The sequence below is a fragment of the Lygodium microphyllum genome, chromosome 9 (assembly GCF_053477565.2).
Source record: "Lygodium microphyllum isolate KBCC chromosome 9, Lygodium_microphyllum_v1.1.10, whole genome shotgun sequence".
Lineage (NCBI taxonomy): Eukaryota > Viridiplantae > Streptophyta > Polypodiopsida > Schizaeales > Lygodiaceae > Lygodium > Lygodium microphyllum.
The window spans coordinates 56995624-57013821 of record NC_141143.1 but is presented as its reverse complement, the minus strand read 5'-3'; the positions used below and the strand labels follow the sequence as shown (position 1 = coordinate 57013821).

At 39.6% G+C, this 18198-nt stretch overlaps 1 protein-coding gene across 1 annotated transcript; it reads left to right on the top strand.

Annotated features, from left to right (window-relative positions):
* Nucleotides 1-5903: 5903 nt before the first annotated feature.
* On the top strand, nt 5904-8330 carry LOC148031068 (pentatricopeptide repeat-containing protein At3g03580-like). Its single transcript, XM_087685539.1, has one exon. The coding sequence runs from the start codon at nt 5904-5906 to the stop codon at nt 8328-8330; it is 2427 nt and encodes an 808-aa protein (XP_087541665.1).
* The last annotated feature ends 9868 nt before the right edge of the window (nt 8331-18198 follow it).

Sequence of the window (18198 nt, the reverse complement as noted above, 5' to 3'; positions counted from 1 at the left end):
AAACTAGATGATCTGAGAAGTCAGCCTAAGAAGATCTTTGAGATGAAAGACATGGGACAAGCCTCACATACTCTTGGGATGCGCATTACACACAATTGTTCTCAAGGGCTGCTTTACTTGTCATAGAAGGAGTGTATCCATAAGGTCCTTGAGCAATTTCATATGCAGGATGTTAATCATATTGGCTGTCCTTTGCCTTCTCATGTGAAGGTTAGCCAGGCCAATTGTCTGCAATTTGATGAGTAGAAGGCAAAGATGGCCAAGACTTCTTATGCATCCGCAATGGACAGTTTGATGTATGTTATGATAGCCACTCATCCTGACATAGCTTTTGTTGTGGTAGCTATAGCACATTATATGGCTACACCTAGCAAGCAACATTGGGATACCATCAAGGGTATCATGAGGTACCTGAAGGGCATAGTAGATATGTGCATATGCTATGTGGCTAGGATACAAGAGTCATGGGGTATACTAACTCTAATTATACAGGACATGTAGACAGCAGGAAATCCACCTTTGGCTATGTGTTTACCTGTTGGGGGTGCTATTTCTTCGATGTCCAGTGTACAAAAATGCACGACTTTCTCTACTACAAAGACCGAGTATGCTATAGCACAATGAGGCTTGCAAGGAGGCTCTCTAGTTAGGCAGACCTTGGTATGACTAACATGGTCCCTACACTGCATTCAAATTCTATGAGTGCTATCTAGTTAGCCAAGAATCCACCAAACTTCCGTGCGAAGCTTTTGTGCGAAGATGAAGCACATTGAGATGCAATACCCCTTTATTAGAGAGGTCATTGAGGACAAGTCTATTGACCTTGTCAAGATGTCAATTGACCAAAATCCTATATATGTGCTCATGAAAAGTCTCTCAATAGAACATTTTTTCTTCCTTAGGAAGTTGATGGGTGTTGGATAAGATTACATCTATTCCTCATCTTGGTGTAGTATAATGTACACATTATACTTTGTCACTTTTTTCTTATTCCTTTTTCACTCGAGGCACATTCGCCTTTAAAAGTGGGAGGTTGTTGGGGGTAAAGGCACTTATGCCTAGCCACCTGTGTATTACTAAACAGATAGTACCCATACTTGCACATTGCAGGCGATAAGTGCCTATCACTATCACTTCATTCATTATTCTTTTAGTGACATTTGAATAAAGGGAAGGCCGATCACACATTGTGACTATTGAAGTTTCCACATCTTGAGTCTCTCTCTCTTGCTCTCTTGCTCCATCCACCATAGCTCATACCTCTCTTGCTTCCGCTTACTCGTGCTTCCACTAGGGCTTCTCTCTTCATGTCTAAAGTATTTTGTTCTTGCTTGATAATGTGATTTTTCCATATCTTGGGTTTGACTAGATAGATAGAGATCCATATTTCTTGATAAAATATGGAGCATGGTTGTATAAAATATAATGCATAGTTAACAAATAAATAAAGTCAATAAAAAACCTTATAAGAGTTAGACAATGAAGAGACACATATACAAACTTCTTACCATATAGTGAGTGAAGTGTTGATCGCCCCAAGCTTTTGTCATTGCCTTTTTAAAAAGGTTTAATTGGTTTTTGAAGTCTTTGAGATCATCATTATTCCATTCAATTTTATCACAATAAAATAATACTTTATCTAGTGTTTTCCAAACATTGGCTTTTCTATTTCGAGCTTGTCTATTATTAGCATGATTCTTAATTGCATTATGTAGGGACTTCCACTAATTGTATCTAATAGTTGAGCCACCATTCCTAGAGTTTATACTACTAAGTCTCCCATGAAAGCCTAGGAACCTTCTAGCCTTCACTCCACCAATAGATGGCTTTTTGGGGACACAATTGCCATCCTTAGACTTTTAAAGATCTGGTTCAATAACAACATTACCACCATGCAAACTATTCTAGTTGATAATGGCTTCAGCTTTTATGCAAACCCTATATAAAGATTAACAAGATTTTCAATTATCTTACAAAGTGCATGAAGTGTACAGATATGGACATTCACTAAAGAAATATCTAGGATTGGCTTAAACTATGGATCCTTGTTGTACATAGAGGGAGCCCTATTTGAATTTCTTGAGTTCAACTCTATGGTTGGGAACATGCAATATAGGCAAGGAGATCTGGAGTTGGCTCCTTTTAATACATTGTACATACATTTGAGTGTTTTTAAGTCATCGACTATGTGCCACTCAACGTTATAGTTTCCAAATCCTTCAACAAATAGCTCTTCTCTTGCATGTTGTCTCTTGATAACATTAGGTATTGGTGTTTGATGAAAACCCAATACAATATATCAAAATCCTCTACATCTACTTCAAATGCTCTTAGCCACCAGATGTTGTGTTCAAATTGAACACTAAATGACATTAAGTGATTGCAATGACATGATGAAAGTACTCTATTCATCAAGATAATAGAGACTCTCTCTAATTTTGTGCATTTCAAAATCTCCATTTCATCAAGTTTAACCACAAATCTAGCCACTCCTTGTGCCTCTTCTAGTGACAAGTCATAGAATTTGATCATTAAACATTGTAAGGTGGGCAAGTCAAGGAAAATATTGTTAAATTCATTGAATACAACTTTCTTTTTCTTGCCCTTGAAGTTAACCTTGATATGGAAAGACTCACCCAGAATCTCCATCGCTTTGTTATTCACTCTTTGTCTAATAGTTCTAACCATAAGTGGTCTTGGAAGTATGCAATTGCATACCTGTCCTTGCTTCATATCTGATTGTAAAAGTTGAAAAAGTAGCATATAAGCATCTCAAATGATACCAATACTATCTAGTGTCTTCTACACTAACTCAACATCCAAAGAATGATTCTTTATAAATGACTCCAAGCATTGTTTCTTTATCTTTTTAAATTTCTTCTTCTTCAAAATATATTTTGAAACTACTGAATGAAGAAGATGATAATAAAATTGAGATGCTTTTAAAGAATCTCTTTCACTTGCATTCGGTTTTGAAGAAAAGACCTGAACAAAATGAACATCACGAATCAATACAATTAATTATATACAAATCAATATTTAATATTTTAAAGTGAAAAAAATGTACTTTGCTGCTTGGATTCTTTTACTACAATCACTCCTAAGTTTTTCTTCATTAATAATCATACTTGCAAAGTATGGGTTTACTTTATATGTGAGAAAGGTGAGGTATTCAGTCACTTTAAATATTTTTAGGAGCCCTTTGTTGATTTCGAAGGCCTAAAATAGTTTACTTTTGTTGACAAGATTTGTCGAAGGCCTAAAATAGTTTACTTTTGTTGACAAGATTTGATGTGTTTCTCTAATGAATGAATCCTCTATTGACAACCCTCTAGCTTTTGCAATGACTCATTGTTATGTTTTGCTAAAAGATGGTTCTCCAATCTAAGGGCATCATTTTCTACAACCAGGTCAAGTGTATAACCTAGAAATCCATAATAACCATCACCTATGAACCTCATCAATGAAAAGCTATTATAGAAAGACGGAGTGCTATTTTTGTTAGGATGTTTGGGATATAGCCTACCATCTAACCAAAGATCAAGATTCTTCTTTCTTTCAAACTTGAGTATATGTTTCGTAGACTTTGTAATAGTAATGGGTTTTATTCTCTTCCTTATTGGTTCATACTCACTATCCAACTCAATATGAAGATAATAGAGAGGTCTTTTACTAGAGCTATAGAGATCATTAGATGCTGATCCATAGCTAAGGATGTGGTTAGAAGATTAGATTGAAAAACTATGTGAATTAGAAACAAGAAAGAAAACAAAGAAGAAACTAATAAGGAGGAGAAAGAAAGAAGAGAGCGAGAATGGAGGGAAGTAATCAAACGTCGAACAAAATTCAAGTTGAATATTAGTTTTCACATTAATGAGGATGAGTAAGACCTTCATTATGACAACCTTTGTTATCTTTATGGCGGCCTAGATTTTTAGGTTTGATGTGACCATGAGAATATCACGACAATGACTTATTAATCATTTTTTATATATTTATGTACCAAAATATAAAAGTTTTTAAAAATCTAAACAATAATTTTATTTACTAAAATGTATTCCTCTCTCTAGGATCGCTTATAGGGCATTTTCGAGACCTCAAATTTCCCCTAATGTATATTTTTTTTGTGCATTTGTATACTTTTTGAGATTCAAGGTTTTGCCTCAACTTGGTGCATTTCCATAAGTAATGCTGTATGTATGATGCAATCCATGTGGTGTGCAATGATACATTTCACAATTTCAATCACTTCAAAAGCATATGAAGAAAAGTAGTTGTCCATGTTATAGATGTTGTTCTAATCTCAAACACATGAGGCGTGTTTTCTCAATGTTGGACAATTGATCCAAGTGTGGCTCCATACCCATCTTTGGAAATAGCTAGCAACATGAGAACGTAGCCTACTAAACTAGTACTACATGGTACTTATTCTCAAAAGCATGATAAGAGGTGAGTGAGAGAAAATAAAATGGTAAGAGATAAAAAACATAAGGTACCTCTTGGAAGTGAAACCCCTAGTACTCGGCCAAAAATTCAAGGGAAGCTTGATGGATTACTAGTAGTCCTTCTTGCCCAAAAATAGTTAGACAAAAAAATACAAATCAAGAAACTTGTAGATGTTGAAAGTCAAGTATGCTTCTTTTACTAGCTTTTTAGGTAGCATAATGGATAGGAGCATAGTTGGAATGGAGTCTAGGGATTAGATATGACCATGGAATCATTGCATGTCAAATGTCTTGCTTAGGAGAGATGTTAATAGGTTGGAGGAGGTGATAGGTAGCACAAAGGCAAAGATTCTTGTGCTTCTTTTATTGGTTGGTTATTTTTGGTACCCTAAACTATCGTTGATCTTGGATGTGCCACCCATGAGCCCTTACCCATGAGGTACCATTGTGAAGGGCAAGTGAACCTTTTCACACATGGTGCTGATATGGCAGCAAAAGATTCTCTCACCTTAGTTGAACGGCCGTAGCCCCTTAGGTAAACTTATGGGGAAAAGGCATGTTAAAAGGTCTTAGCATTGTAAGATTGGTGATTGAAGACACATAGTTTGATCTCATTTGTCTTCTCTAAGATAGTGGCTTTTCTAAGATTGGTGATTGAAGACACATGGTTTGATCTCATTTGCCTTTTCTTAGATAGTGGCTTTTTCATAACCAAAAACTATGAACTTAGATTGCTATGGAAGTATATGGTTGATGAAGGGTTGGGCCTGTAGGATTGTAGCCTTTTGCCATTAGAGAGACAGAGAGAGAGAGAGAGAGAGAGAGAGTGTGTGTGTGTGTGTGTGTGTCCAGGTTAGGGTGACGACGCCGTGACCAGAGCGTCTGTAGCTCGAATCCTACGCCTAGCGTGGTTAAACCTCCCAGAGAGATAGACGGGAAGGGGGCGCATCGGAGCATCAGAGCGGCAATCCCGCTTGGCTCTGATGCATAACATCAGAAACCATAGAAGGTCCCGAGACCTCCCTTTTGTTGTGGACAAAGGTTCGATTGCACGCATGTGAGAGACCTAGGCTCGGTTCAATGTGGCTTATGATCAAAAACTAAGATGAAGAGCTTGGTAAGAGCGCTTGAATCGCACGCAGCAGAAAATACCCTTCTCAAAGTCAATAGCTGACCCAAGTTACAGCACTGTACTTTCACATGCATCCCTGCTAGGGTTGTGCTGACCCAATTTTGCTCCATGCTGGATAAGATCGCTCTTAGACGAGTCTATGTTGCAGTTGTATTTTCTGGGTTTGAAACTGTGTATTTGGAAGGGACGAATGCTTGAGCGCTTGCTTGAAGACTGGCAGAAGAATAATGCTCATCATGTGCATGCTTGCATGCCAACATGGTCTCCCGGATGTAGAATTACATTTATCCGTGGAACAGTTCTTTTGAGTTGGCCAGAAGGGACGAATGCATGTGGTTGTCGAGAACTTGATTGCAGTGTTGGTCAAGTGCAGGCAGGAAAAGAATGTTCATTATGCCAAGTGCTTGCATGCCTACATGTGTGAGCAGGAGTTGGAATCCCATCGACTGCTCGGCAACCACCTTGTTCCCGTGTTTGTGGAATGTGGGTGCTTGATTGAGGCCCAATACGTCTTTGATAGGTTGGCCTATCAGAAAGAATACTCATGGACTTCTCTTATTCGGGGCTATCTTGATCGTGGGAAGCTGGAGCGTGCCTTTGAGCTGTATCACAAGCTGCAAGAGGAAGAGTGTGTGCAACCTACTAGATACACATACTTTGCTCTGCTCAATGCTTGTGCTAAGATGAAAGATGCAGCAAAAGGCCGAATAATTCATGCTGATATAGCTAAGAGGGGGTTTGAAACAGACGTTTATGTAGGCAGCACATTGGTGGATATGTACTGCAAATGCAGCTTCCTTTCAGAGGCCTGTCAAATATTTGATAGGTTACCGGATCGGAATGTAGTCTCATGGAATGCACTCATTGCTGGGTTCATGGAGCAAGGGTTTAGTGAAGAAGTGGGGAATTGCATCTGGCAGATGCAGTCAGATGGGTTCTCTCCTGATTCTTTCACGTTTGTTTGTAGCTTGAGAGCTTGTGGTGCCATAATGGATCCAGAAACAGGCCAAAAAATGCATGCTGAAACAATCAAAAGGGGATTTGAAGGAATACTCCATATAGGGAGTGCATTGGTTGATATGCACATCAAATTTGGTTTCCTGGTAGAAGCTCAGCAAACTTTTGACAGACTTCCAGCTCGAGATGTTGTCTCTTGGGCTGCATTGGTGGGAGGTTATGCTCAACATGGGCTTGGTGAGGAAGTCAGTAACTGCTTCAAGCAAATGCAACTTGAGGGCATTCCTCCTGATTTTTTGATGTATGTTTGCAGTTTGAAAGCTTGTGGCACTGTAGATTATATTGATATAGGCCGAGAACTTCATGCTGAAACCACCAAAAGGGGCTTTGAATGGGAGCTTCAAGTAGGCAGCACATTAGTGGACATGTACACCAAGTGTGGTTTGTTTGCTGAAGCACGAGAAGTGTTTCGTCATCTGCCAGTTCAGAATGCAGTCTCATGGAACGCTCTCATGTCGGGCTATGCAGAGTGTGGGCATGGGGAGGAAGTCAGAAACTGCATTCACCAAATGCAGTTGGATGGTTTATCTCCTGATTCCTTCACATTTGCTAGCAGCATGAAAGCTTGTGTTAGAAATCAGGATCTAAAAACTGGCCAAATTGTGCACGATGAAACAACCAAAAGGGGAGTGGAATGTGAACTTCATGTAGGTAGCTCGTTGGTTGATATGTACATCAAATGTGGCCTGCTTGCAGATGCCCGCCGAGTGTTTAATTGGCTGCCATCTCGAGATGCGGTTTTATGGGCTGCACTTATTGCAGGGTATGCAGATTATGAGCTTCATGAAGAAGTATTGAGTTGTTTTAGGGCAATGAAGGCCGAAGGTGTGGCTGCAGTTGCTGTATCACTTGTGTTCTGCTTGAAAGCTTGTGGCAGTACAGGTGCCTCTGAAACAGGTAAAGAAATCCATATTTGTATCAAGAATTCAGGATTTGAAAGAGATCTCCTTGTAGGTAGCATGTTGATAGAGATGTATGGGAAGTGCGGCTTGGTGGCTGAAGGACGGGAAGTGTTTGACAGTCTACCTGTTAGAGATGTTGTATCATGGACTGCAATGATCAAAGTCTACGGTGAGAATCACAAGGGTCAAATGGCTATACAGTGTTTTGAGGACATGCTAGAGCAGGGTGTGAAGCCAGATTCTGTTGTATTCACCTCTCTTCTTGCTGCATGCAGCCATGCCAGTTTGCTTCTGAAGGGCCAGGAATATTTCCAAAAGATGAGAGAAGTATATGAAATTGAACCAACATTGGACCACTATGCTTGCATGGTAGATCTTTTTGCTAGATCAGGACTTATTCATGAGGCAGAGAGATGTCTTGCAACTATGACTTGCTCTCCATCAAGGGGGATTTTGTTAGCTCTCCTGAGTGCCTGCAAAAATCATGGGAAAGTGGAATCAGGACAGCAATGTTTTCAGCTTCTTGTAGAGATGAATGAAGAAGATGCTTCTGCATACCTCTTGGTGATAGAAATGTATGCAAATGCTGGCAGGTGGTGTGATGCAAACAGAATAGAAGCAATGAAGAATCATGTGGGGGCAAAGAAAAAGCCCGGCAGTGCTATAGTTGAGATAAACACAAACTTGCGTCCATTTGTGGTGGGTGTTAGAAACCAAAATGAGCACGCAGCAGAATCCTTTAAAATTTTAAGTTCATGTATGAAAGATGAAGGCTATGTGCCAATTATAGAAACAATTTCTAGAGATGATTGTGAGCAAAAATTCTGTCTCTAACTAAAATGTTTTAGGCCTGATGAAAAATTAATATTAAATCTTAATTTCAATAGGTAGCAATATCTTGTCATACCGACAATCCCCAAATAGGTATCTGTTCAGAATTCAAACTTTGAAGGTAAACCCAACCCATTTCATTCACGACTCCAAAGTTTCTGAGGACTTGTACAGTCTTACAACACATTCAATAGGTGGAAACATTTTGTCAACCAATCAACAATCCCCAGATTGGGCCCTGCTATTGTTGCACCATGAGCTTCCCACCTGGATCAAACAACTGAATAGCAGGAGCATGCCATGCTTTAGTGGGGATGCTCCCAAGAGTGGAGTAAGAAAGCCATCTATTTGTTGCCCATGCTGCATCCTGTTTGGATTCCTATGGTCCGCATCAATGTTTGTGGTCCCCACATGACCACTTCCCACCTGGATCAAACAACTGAATAGGAGGAGCATGTCTTAATGGGGATTCTCCCAAGAGTGGAATAAGAAAGCCATCTATTTGTTGCCCATACTGCATCCTGTTTGGATTCCTATGGTCCCCGTCAATGTTTGTGCTTCCTGCATGACCAACCCCTGTATCCCCAAGGAGGTACACTGATGGAGTTTCAAGCCAACAATTCAACGTACCTCTGAGTGGAGACCTCAATGTTCCCCCCTTATCTTTGCTCTCTTTGCTTCAAACTTTTGTGGAAGGTTGCTTAGTTACAGGCACCTGGGCTTATGAGAGTATTTCACTACGTGAGTTGGGAGAGCTTAAGTGTGAACATGGTAGTAGCAAAATTTGTGTCAGTTTGGAATCTTTTGGTGGCATGCACTCTTCAACATCAATTCCATGGGGCATTCTTTGGGTTTTCAAAAGCCCATAAATATGAATCAAGCTGAGCTATCAAGCTGAGTCTTCAGTGAATGGTTCTCTGTAGCTCCAGATAAAAGTGATTTATTAGAGGTATACTAGAATTGGCTAAGGCTGCCATAATATTCTTCTAGCTTTGAGGGTTCAATATTGGTCTTTACACCAATGGTACCTAGGCTTTCTATAGTCCAGAATTTCCTCATGAATCTCCCTCTTGGCAATGTCAAGAATCTCACCAAGGGTGAATTCAACTTCGCATTTTCTTCTTGTTTCTCTTTTACAACATCTTCCATAGTATGTTCCGGCATAGGCCTAGTAGGAGATGCATGAGGTGGCTGATCTGAATCAGACGTACCACTCCCTTTGGTGACCCTTTTAGGAGCACTAGGATTGCCATCATCCCTGTTTCTTTTCTCTTCTAGGATCACATCAGTATTTTGTGATCCTAGTAAGATACGCATTCCAACCAATCATTTCATGATACTGCTCCCTGCATTATTTAATTCAACCCTAGGGGTTTTGCCCTTTTCTGTTGCATGTAGGCAAACCAGTCTTCTGCAAGTGGATCTTAACATCTTTAAAGAAAATCAAGCTTTTTGCAAGTGCATGTCGGTAGTTTTTGCAATTGCTGCGCTTATGTTTTGTACTATCATACTAAATATATCGGCGTACAAATCCCTCTCACATCGGGGCTCTTGGTACAACAACTGACCCTTTCTTCCATCCTAGCAAATTTCTATAGCAGATTGCACATGTCCTTAAACAGCTCATCCATGACATTCTCCTTGATTGGAGTAGTTGTAAGCTTTCCTACAGACTCTATAACCTTCTAGTGTCCATAGACATGTGTCCAACATGCATTTGAGTTCGTCTGCTCTATTTCTTAACCACCATAGAGATAGCATCATTAATGTCCTACCAACTGGACTTTAAGTCTTGTTTAGTAGTTTCATATTCCAAAAGATCTTCCAATCTTACTTGCAAAGCACGATCTATAGCATGCAAGAACAATTCTATATTATCAATTTCAAGAGCCTATTGCTCTACAATATCCAACCATCCAAATCTATGCCCAAATTCATGTAAAAGCCATGTAGTTGCAACATCTTTATTGGGTTTCATAACCCACTCCACAAAAGTTCTTCGAGTCACCAAACTTGTGTCTTTAATTAAAGGCTCATTTTTTAAAGCTTTCTTGAGATCATCCTAGTAAGCATCTTTTTGATAAATTTCATTTATGCATGATTTTAGCATAACTCATTGAGCAAGTAGTGAACAACCTGAAATCTCTTAATAGAGCTGTCTACAATAGTCCCAAAACTCTCAAATTAGTCCTTCCGCATGCATCTGACAATCACAATCGGTATTCTCCTTTTTTCCTTTAGTGCTTTCCTTGAGATTATTTTCTTTTGTATGGGCTTTGTGCATGGCTACAACTTGTTTTTGCCATGACTTTGTCCCAAGTACTCAAAACGAAGGGAATAGACATGATTGACAAGCCAATGTAGGCAAAATTACAAAATTCCTCCTAGAATAGTTGTAAATTTTGCTTTTTGATGCATTTGGATTCACCAAAGTTCTTATTAAGTCATTAAAGCTTAATATTGGATACTTAGACTATCTTAAAGATTGGTTCTACTCCTAGAAAACACTGTAAAATCTCCCTACTATGTGTCTTTGTATCATGATCTTTCTTATGGTTTGCCTTCATTGAACCTATAACCACATGATAGCGAGAGAAGGAGAAGAGGTTGCATGTGTGGACAAAGTTCCACCAAATTAGCCCTAGGTTCTTTTTGTTATAATTATCATAATAGTCAGATAAAAAATGTTGTTTATTTTAATTGAGTTAGATACACGTACAACATGTTTTCTGAGTTGGGACACCTTATTGTGCTTCGTAGCTCTGTGGGCGGATCCAAATTCATGATATCCTAGGGGGCGTTCCAAAAGGAACATTCTTCTTTATGATGGGATCAAATCCTAGTGACTGCACGATAACTCATTGTAAAGTTTGATTAATAAATCATGTATCATTGATTGATAATGTTAAGAAAGGGTAGCAATCACTAAAATAAGAAAACATTAGATATTGATTAGTGAAAACTTTTATTTTCCTTGTACTAGTAGATCATCCCCATAATTTAAGCAATCATTAAAGGGAAAGTAAGTCGAGTTTGAATTACCACTCTTTTGAGGGTTGAACCTAAGGAGTGTTAGATTCATAATCTTGAGGATACTTAAGTAGGAGATAGAGACTCAAGATTTAAGCATAGAAACTAGCATTTATTCTATTAAAGTTTCTTTTAAAAAGGATTTATCTAGAATAGAGAAGAGAATCGATAGGGCTTATGAGCTTTCAATCTAATTATCAAAGTATCTAGTCTTCTTTTTTTTTACCCTCCAAGGATTAATACTAAAATTAGAGGAAACTGGAAATAATCTGGAAGCTAATTTCCCTTCAAGGGTTGTGACAACCCTTTTGTCTCAAATTTATGACAACTCAAGAAGTAAGTGGAACCTTGTATTGGGAGGTCACCATCTAGGACAAGTCCTAAGCCACTTGGATTGCATCCAAAGGGCTATTTGATGTATAGAAATGATGCATTGGAAATATTTTTTGTGCTTAAGTTATTCTAATTTAGGGTTAGAATAAATCAAGTTAAGGTTAGATTTGTGCTACATCTCCCTCAAGGGTAGCAATGGGAGCCCTTCACCAAGCGGCTATTCTTGCCTCTTCAAATATTAGGAATGACTCGAGAAGTGAGAGGTTTCTCCATTTGGAGCACACGTTAGCTAGGAGATGACAAAGATGTGAGGGGGGCTCTAACCAAAAATCCCTTAGACATCATGGATTCATCTAATACATGTTGCAAGCCTGGGATGGCTTTTCTAAAAGGCCCTAACACTAGCTAAAGGCAGGAATGCTGGTATTGCCTTTGGGTAGGGTTCTATATGGATGACTGAATTGATGCAAATAAAGTAATGTTATCCAATTGGAATAAAGGATTGTGTTTTTTTTTTGAAAGATTATTTTCAACTTGTCTTTGTGTTCATGCCTATGATTAAATGAACAAACCTCATGTTGATGAGTTAATTAAAGAAGCTTTCTTATATGTTGAGTTAATTATATTAGATAAATAGATAATTAAGAGACTCCATCTTAAATGGAAAGTGGGAGGGCAGATCCCTGATGGATCCCTTTTATGGTAGGGTGGTGTCGATAAGCCAAGAGGTTTGCTACAAAACAGTACGATAAATGGTTTAGGAAGGGCTGAAATGTGACCATCCTAGGAAGATTGGTTTAGAATTGACAATGTGTTGTTTTAGGGGGACCAGGGTGAGACTTTGCCTTATGAGTAGAGTGGTTGTTACATAAGCTTCCCTTCATTTCTCATCCTCTTTGAACCAAGTGCAACATAGGTTTGCTTTGGTTTGGGTTGATTTGTGAAAGCCATTACCCATGATTGATGCTAGATAAATTGTTAGGTGATCATAATATTATTTTGGAACCTTAGGTTCAAGTCAATCCTCATGGGAATTGGGTGAACCTTTCCCTATGAGGTAGACTCAAGAAATCTTAGGTAGTAAAGTCTGTGATATTCCAAGGGAGTCCTGCACAACATTGCCTAGGTTTGGCTATCAAATTATGTCCTAAAGGAAGCATTTGATAGGCACATTACACGTGGTATTAGAGCAGAATTGAATTTGAGATAATAAAGTGTTGGAAGATTGAAATATTCTTTAAGGAAAAATTGAATGCAAGATTAATTGTCAACTAATGAATAGTGGGGTTTCTCAAATGACCAAGATTGGTAGAAATTCCTTCTTGTATTTCGGGAAAAAATTATCTCCGCAATGCACTCATTGGATTTCAATTGGAAAGATTGCTACATGAGACTCTTGGAGTGTATGGATAATCCTTTCTCATTGTATTGGGAGCGATGATGAATGTAAAGTGGAGTTTATTACTTCATAAACATTGCCCGACACACTTATCTACAAAACAATCTATATATGAGCAAGAGGATGGAAGAACTTAAGGTTGTCAAGCTATTTTTTTTTCAAGAAGTCATGTCTAAATCCTACTCTCAACATAGGTAGAGAGCAAAGGGTCTCAAATAAATCTTTACTCAAGCAAATCTAAATATGAGGCAACAATGGTGAATTGAAGTTTTGCAGGAATAAGATTTTGTTAGACTTCAAGCTCATATATCTGTCTTCAGTTATGACTATACCTGACACTTAGGATGTCTAGCTGTACCGCACTATGCGGACATTGAATAAGTTAGTGTTTTAGGACTTAGCAGTCTTTGGTGTGAATGGTCCTTGAGACCTTAGGTTGTACTATTCACTTTAGTTATGTGTGAGAATGGATAATGAAGGTAGTGAGAGCACATTGCTCTACACTGTTACTCCAACTCTTTGTCTCTATCTTTGACTTTGAACATGGTATCAGAGCACCCATGACTGGGCTCTATGGAGTGAAGCATTTGGGAGTGAAGACACAAGTTCTTGAAGTGAAGAGGACTGACTGCCATTGACTGTCATTGTTTGTGCAACAAGGTATGCATTTTGGCCAGATGGAGTCTATGCTTCATGTTAGTGTTTGAGGCTTCTGTGAAAGCTTTGGGGAGCACCCTTGAGCACATCCAAGTCCTCATCTTTATCATCATCAACAACATATGCTGTTGCCATCAGATCTACTACCTGCGTGATTGCCCCCGGTTCTGATGATGTCATAAATGTCTGCAAACTATCATTGTTTACCGCAGCACAGAGGAGCGGGAAATGGAAAAAAGGAAATAGCAAACGGCGCAGGACAAAAAGAAGAAAAAGGCACCTTAACCGATAACCAGACCCTAGAAAAAATTAAAAGCACGGGCACTCAAGAAGTCTTAGAGTCGCCCAAGGAGAGTAAAAGAGTAAAAAGCGCACCATTAAGTGTGAAAACGCTCCCAAATCCTTGTAAGAGAGCGCCAGGCTCACTCCTGTGCAAATTGTATGCATTAGTTGGGAATAGGATAGACTAGAACGGTGGGAAATGAGAAATGGGCCTAGGCTAATGACCGGCCATGTAAAAAAGGGGATGACCGCCCATGAAAAGTAGGGCATGTATATAAAGTTGAAAAGTGAATGAGAAGCTCATTCTTGGGTGTGGCCAAAGCTTCTTCTTCTTCTTCTCTTGTTTCTTGCCTTCTTGCTTGTGCTTGAGAGAGGGATTGAGAGAGTGTGAGGGAGTGATCGAGTGAGAGTGAGGGATCTTGGAGAAGAAGCTCTCTATCTTCTCTCTTCATCTTCCCCTCCTCTCTTCTCTTCTCTTGTCTCGCGCGTGGCTATGGAGGTTGAAGCTCATGGGAGAGGGATTGAGGTTGCTTGAGCTTGCCTCAAGGATCGTGGAGCTACTGGTGTGCAATAAAGAGGAGGGTACTCGATCGAGCATCAAGGTAAGCTCAATACACCCGTAAGGTAGGCATTGCGCGTCGGCTATGTGAGAGGTATCCATGGCCACTCGGTTCGAAACACTTGAGCAATAAGTGGTCCGTAGGTCTCGGGGTAGAGCTCAAAGCTCCCCTCCAATCACTTACACCATCCAGAGACTAATATAGAGCTTGCCTATGCTCTTTGAGAGGCTATTGAAAGCTTGGACATGTTAGTACTTGGTCAGGGACTCATCAATGAGCTGAAAGGACTATTTGCAGGTTTGGAAATATTCACTATTTGCTTATACAAGGTACATGTAGCATGTATGCATGTCAAACATGAGGTTGGAGTCTTCAAACATGTCCAAAACAATCACCTAAACTTCTGTACATGCAAAGAAGACATATGTATTGAATGCCATGCTTATAAACTGAAGTTTGGTGTCAAAATAATTCAGATTTGTGAGTTCTTGACAGGCTGAAAACTGTCATTCACAGTCTATAACAAGCATTCATCTACACTAGAAGATTACATGTTTTTTTGTTGGTCTTGATGACATTAGATATGTCTGCAAAATTATTTGAGGATTGATATGAGCATTGGATGCTCTTGGAAATTGAAATTTGGATTAGAAAACAAATGCTTTGACACTCTATTGGATGGTCATGAAGTGTGAATGCATTCTCTGATATTGCTCTTGAAGACGGGACAACTTGGAAGCGGTCAGGCTCATGTATTGGATCCCATGTATGGTGGTACATGTCTATGATGTTTTGAAGAGTTTGGTGGACTAAAATACACTGTCATTGACTGTTTGTGCTTGACTGAAATTTATAGCAAGTGTACCTTGCTTTTGCACTGGTAGTTCATGTTGCATTTAGTGTCAGACTGATATGTCTGGAACCCCATATGCAAAGATATAACTCTGAATTGCTGTAAGTGATATTGGGGCACATACCCTCTGTGTTGAGCTCAAAAAGAGCTGCTGGTTGCTATCATTTTTTAGCCTACAGACAGCTTGTCTGTACATGAACAGGTTGCCCAAATACATGCTGGTTTTGCATTCAATGCAGTTTGTACATGCAGGCTGCAATACCTAGGTAATTGCCAAGTGTCAGGAGGTATATGTACCATTGTTTTTAGGCTGGAATAACTGAATGTCTGAGCACATAGAGTGCTGAAAACTGTCATAAACAGTTGGAGGATGAAATTGAACTGCTAAAGAAGAATTGGTTTGCAGGTAACCAGACAAGGTCTACAACATGGCAAATGCAGAAATGACAAACAATATTACCTAGATTGTGGGGGAGAAGTTGGACAGCCATAACTATGCCATCTGGAAGTTCAGAATGGAAAACTTCCTGATAGTAGGTAAATGATACTAGGAGTTGGTGACTGGAGTCGAAGTTGAACCTGAGCTCCTAGATCGACCTACAACTGATCAGAGACGACTACATCGAGCTTGGACAGAAAGAGCTCGTAGGGTCTTGCACTGGTTGTCTCTATGTATATCATATGCCATGGTAATGCATATAATGAACTGCAGCTCTCCTAAGGATACTTGGGACATCCTGGTCAAGTACTATGGCACAACCACAAGTTCCAGAAAGATATAGTTGAAGCAGAAGTTCAACAACATGGAGAGAAAGAGCAGATCCATACATGATTATGTCACGGAGATCAAGACCATTGCAGATCAACTGGCATCTATTGGTTCACAGGTTGAAGATGAAGACATGATTGCTATGACTTTGAATGGCTTGGGGCTTGATATAAATCTTTTGACACTTCTGTGTCTGTGCGGGCTGAAATGCCTGATTTCAATGAGCTAGTTGCATTGCTTATCCATGAGGAGGTAGTTTACTTGGCTTGGCTACTACAGGGTCAAGCAGTTCTAAAAACAAGGATATTGTTTTTTATTCCAATCAACGCAACCGTGGGCAGCCATGGTAGAGGCTATGGGTCTGGCAGAGGAGGCTAGCAGAATGCATCCTATGGAAGTAACAACCAACAGGTATTGAATGCAAGAGGTGGTGGAAACTTTAGAGGCATGGGGAGATCTAGCCCTAGAGGCAAATGCTTCTGGCAGCAGTAGTGCCCATTTCACAATCCGAATAAGGATAAGGATTGTCATTAATACGGGAAATATGGGCATATTGCCAAGGAATACTGGAAGAAGCAGGGCAATCAGAAGGGCGAACAACATGGACATTTTGCTGCGTCTAGTCAAGTAGATGATGCTTCAGGTGATAGACTGTTTGCCATGCAGTATGTAAAAGACAGGGCCGCTGAAAAATCCACTGATGATGCAGTTTGGTATATTGATTCAAGGGCATCAAACCACATTACCCCTCACGGTGATTGGTTCACTGACATGGTGGCTAAAAAACATGGCTCTGTATGTACAGGGGATGACACGCAACATAGCATTGAGCATAAAGGCAAAGTGCCTCTTGTGTTTCATGATGGCAGAAAGAAAAATTTGCATGATGTACTGCATGTTCCATCGATTACGAAGAACTTATTGTTTGTCGATCAGATGTCGGAGTAGAACAAACTTGCAGGTTAGATTCAATAAGCATGGCTGCTTTATTGAAGAGTTTAGCAATGGATGCAAGTTAATAGCTCACGATCACAAGAATGGAAGAATGTTTACTCTTGATGCTACTTTTCCAAAGCTGAATTCAACTATGTTTGCCCATGGTTCTAGCACTATCAGAGATTTGGAAATTTGACACAAGAGAGTGGGGCATGTGAATTTGCAAAGGTTGCAAATTATGCAGAAAAAACAACTTGTTACATGTTTACCCAAGTTTCAATACTCAGATATTGGTCATGTATGCGATGCTTGCCAGTTTGGTAAGTAGTAGAGGTTGCCATTTGTCAGGCATGTAAGGCAGAGTACATGTCCGTTGCAGTTAGTGCACCCTAATGTTTAGGGGCCAGCCCATAATGCATCTATGGGAGGCTCAAAGTATTATGTGACATTTATTGATGATTACAGTCGCTATACTTGGGTTTACATTCTGACGACAAAGGATGAAGTGTTTGTTGTTTTTTAGTACTTTAAAAAGCAGGTTGAAAAGGAATTTGAGTGCTATATCTCTTGCTTGAGATCAGATAGCGGTGGGGAGTATGTGTCAAATGAGTTTGACAATTTTCTGGCTGAAAATGGCATACGCAAGCAGCTTACCTGCACCTACACTCCAGCAGAATGGGGTAGCTGAAAGAAAGAACAGGGTCTTGATGGAAGCTGCTCATGCCATGATGAATGAGAAGAAGATGCCGCTCTATTATTGGGCTGAGGGTGTTATGACAGCCATGTATATCTTGAATCAGACTCCCACTACAGGTATTCATGAGATGACACCATTTGAGAAGTTGTATGGCTATAAGCCGGATGTAAGTCACATGAAAGTCTTTGGCTGTCTTGCTTATGTGCACATTCCAGATGAGAAAAGGAAGAAGCTGGATCCAAAAGTGCATGTGTGTTTTCATTGGATATTCGTAGGAGAAGAAGGCATACAAATGCTATGATCTCTTTACCAGGGAGACTTTGGTGAGCAAGGATATTATCTTTGATGAGATGGG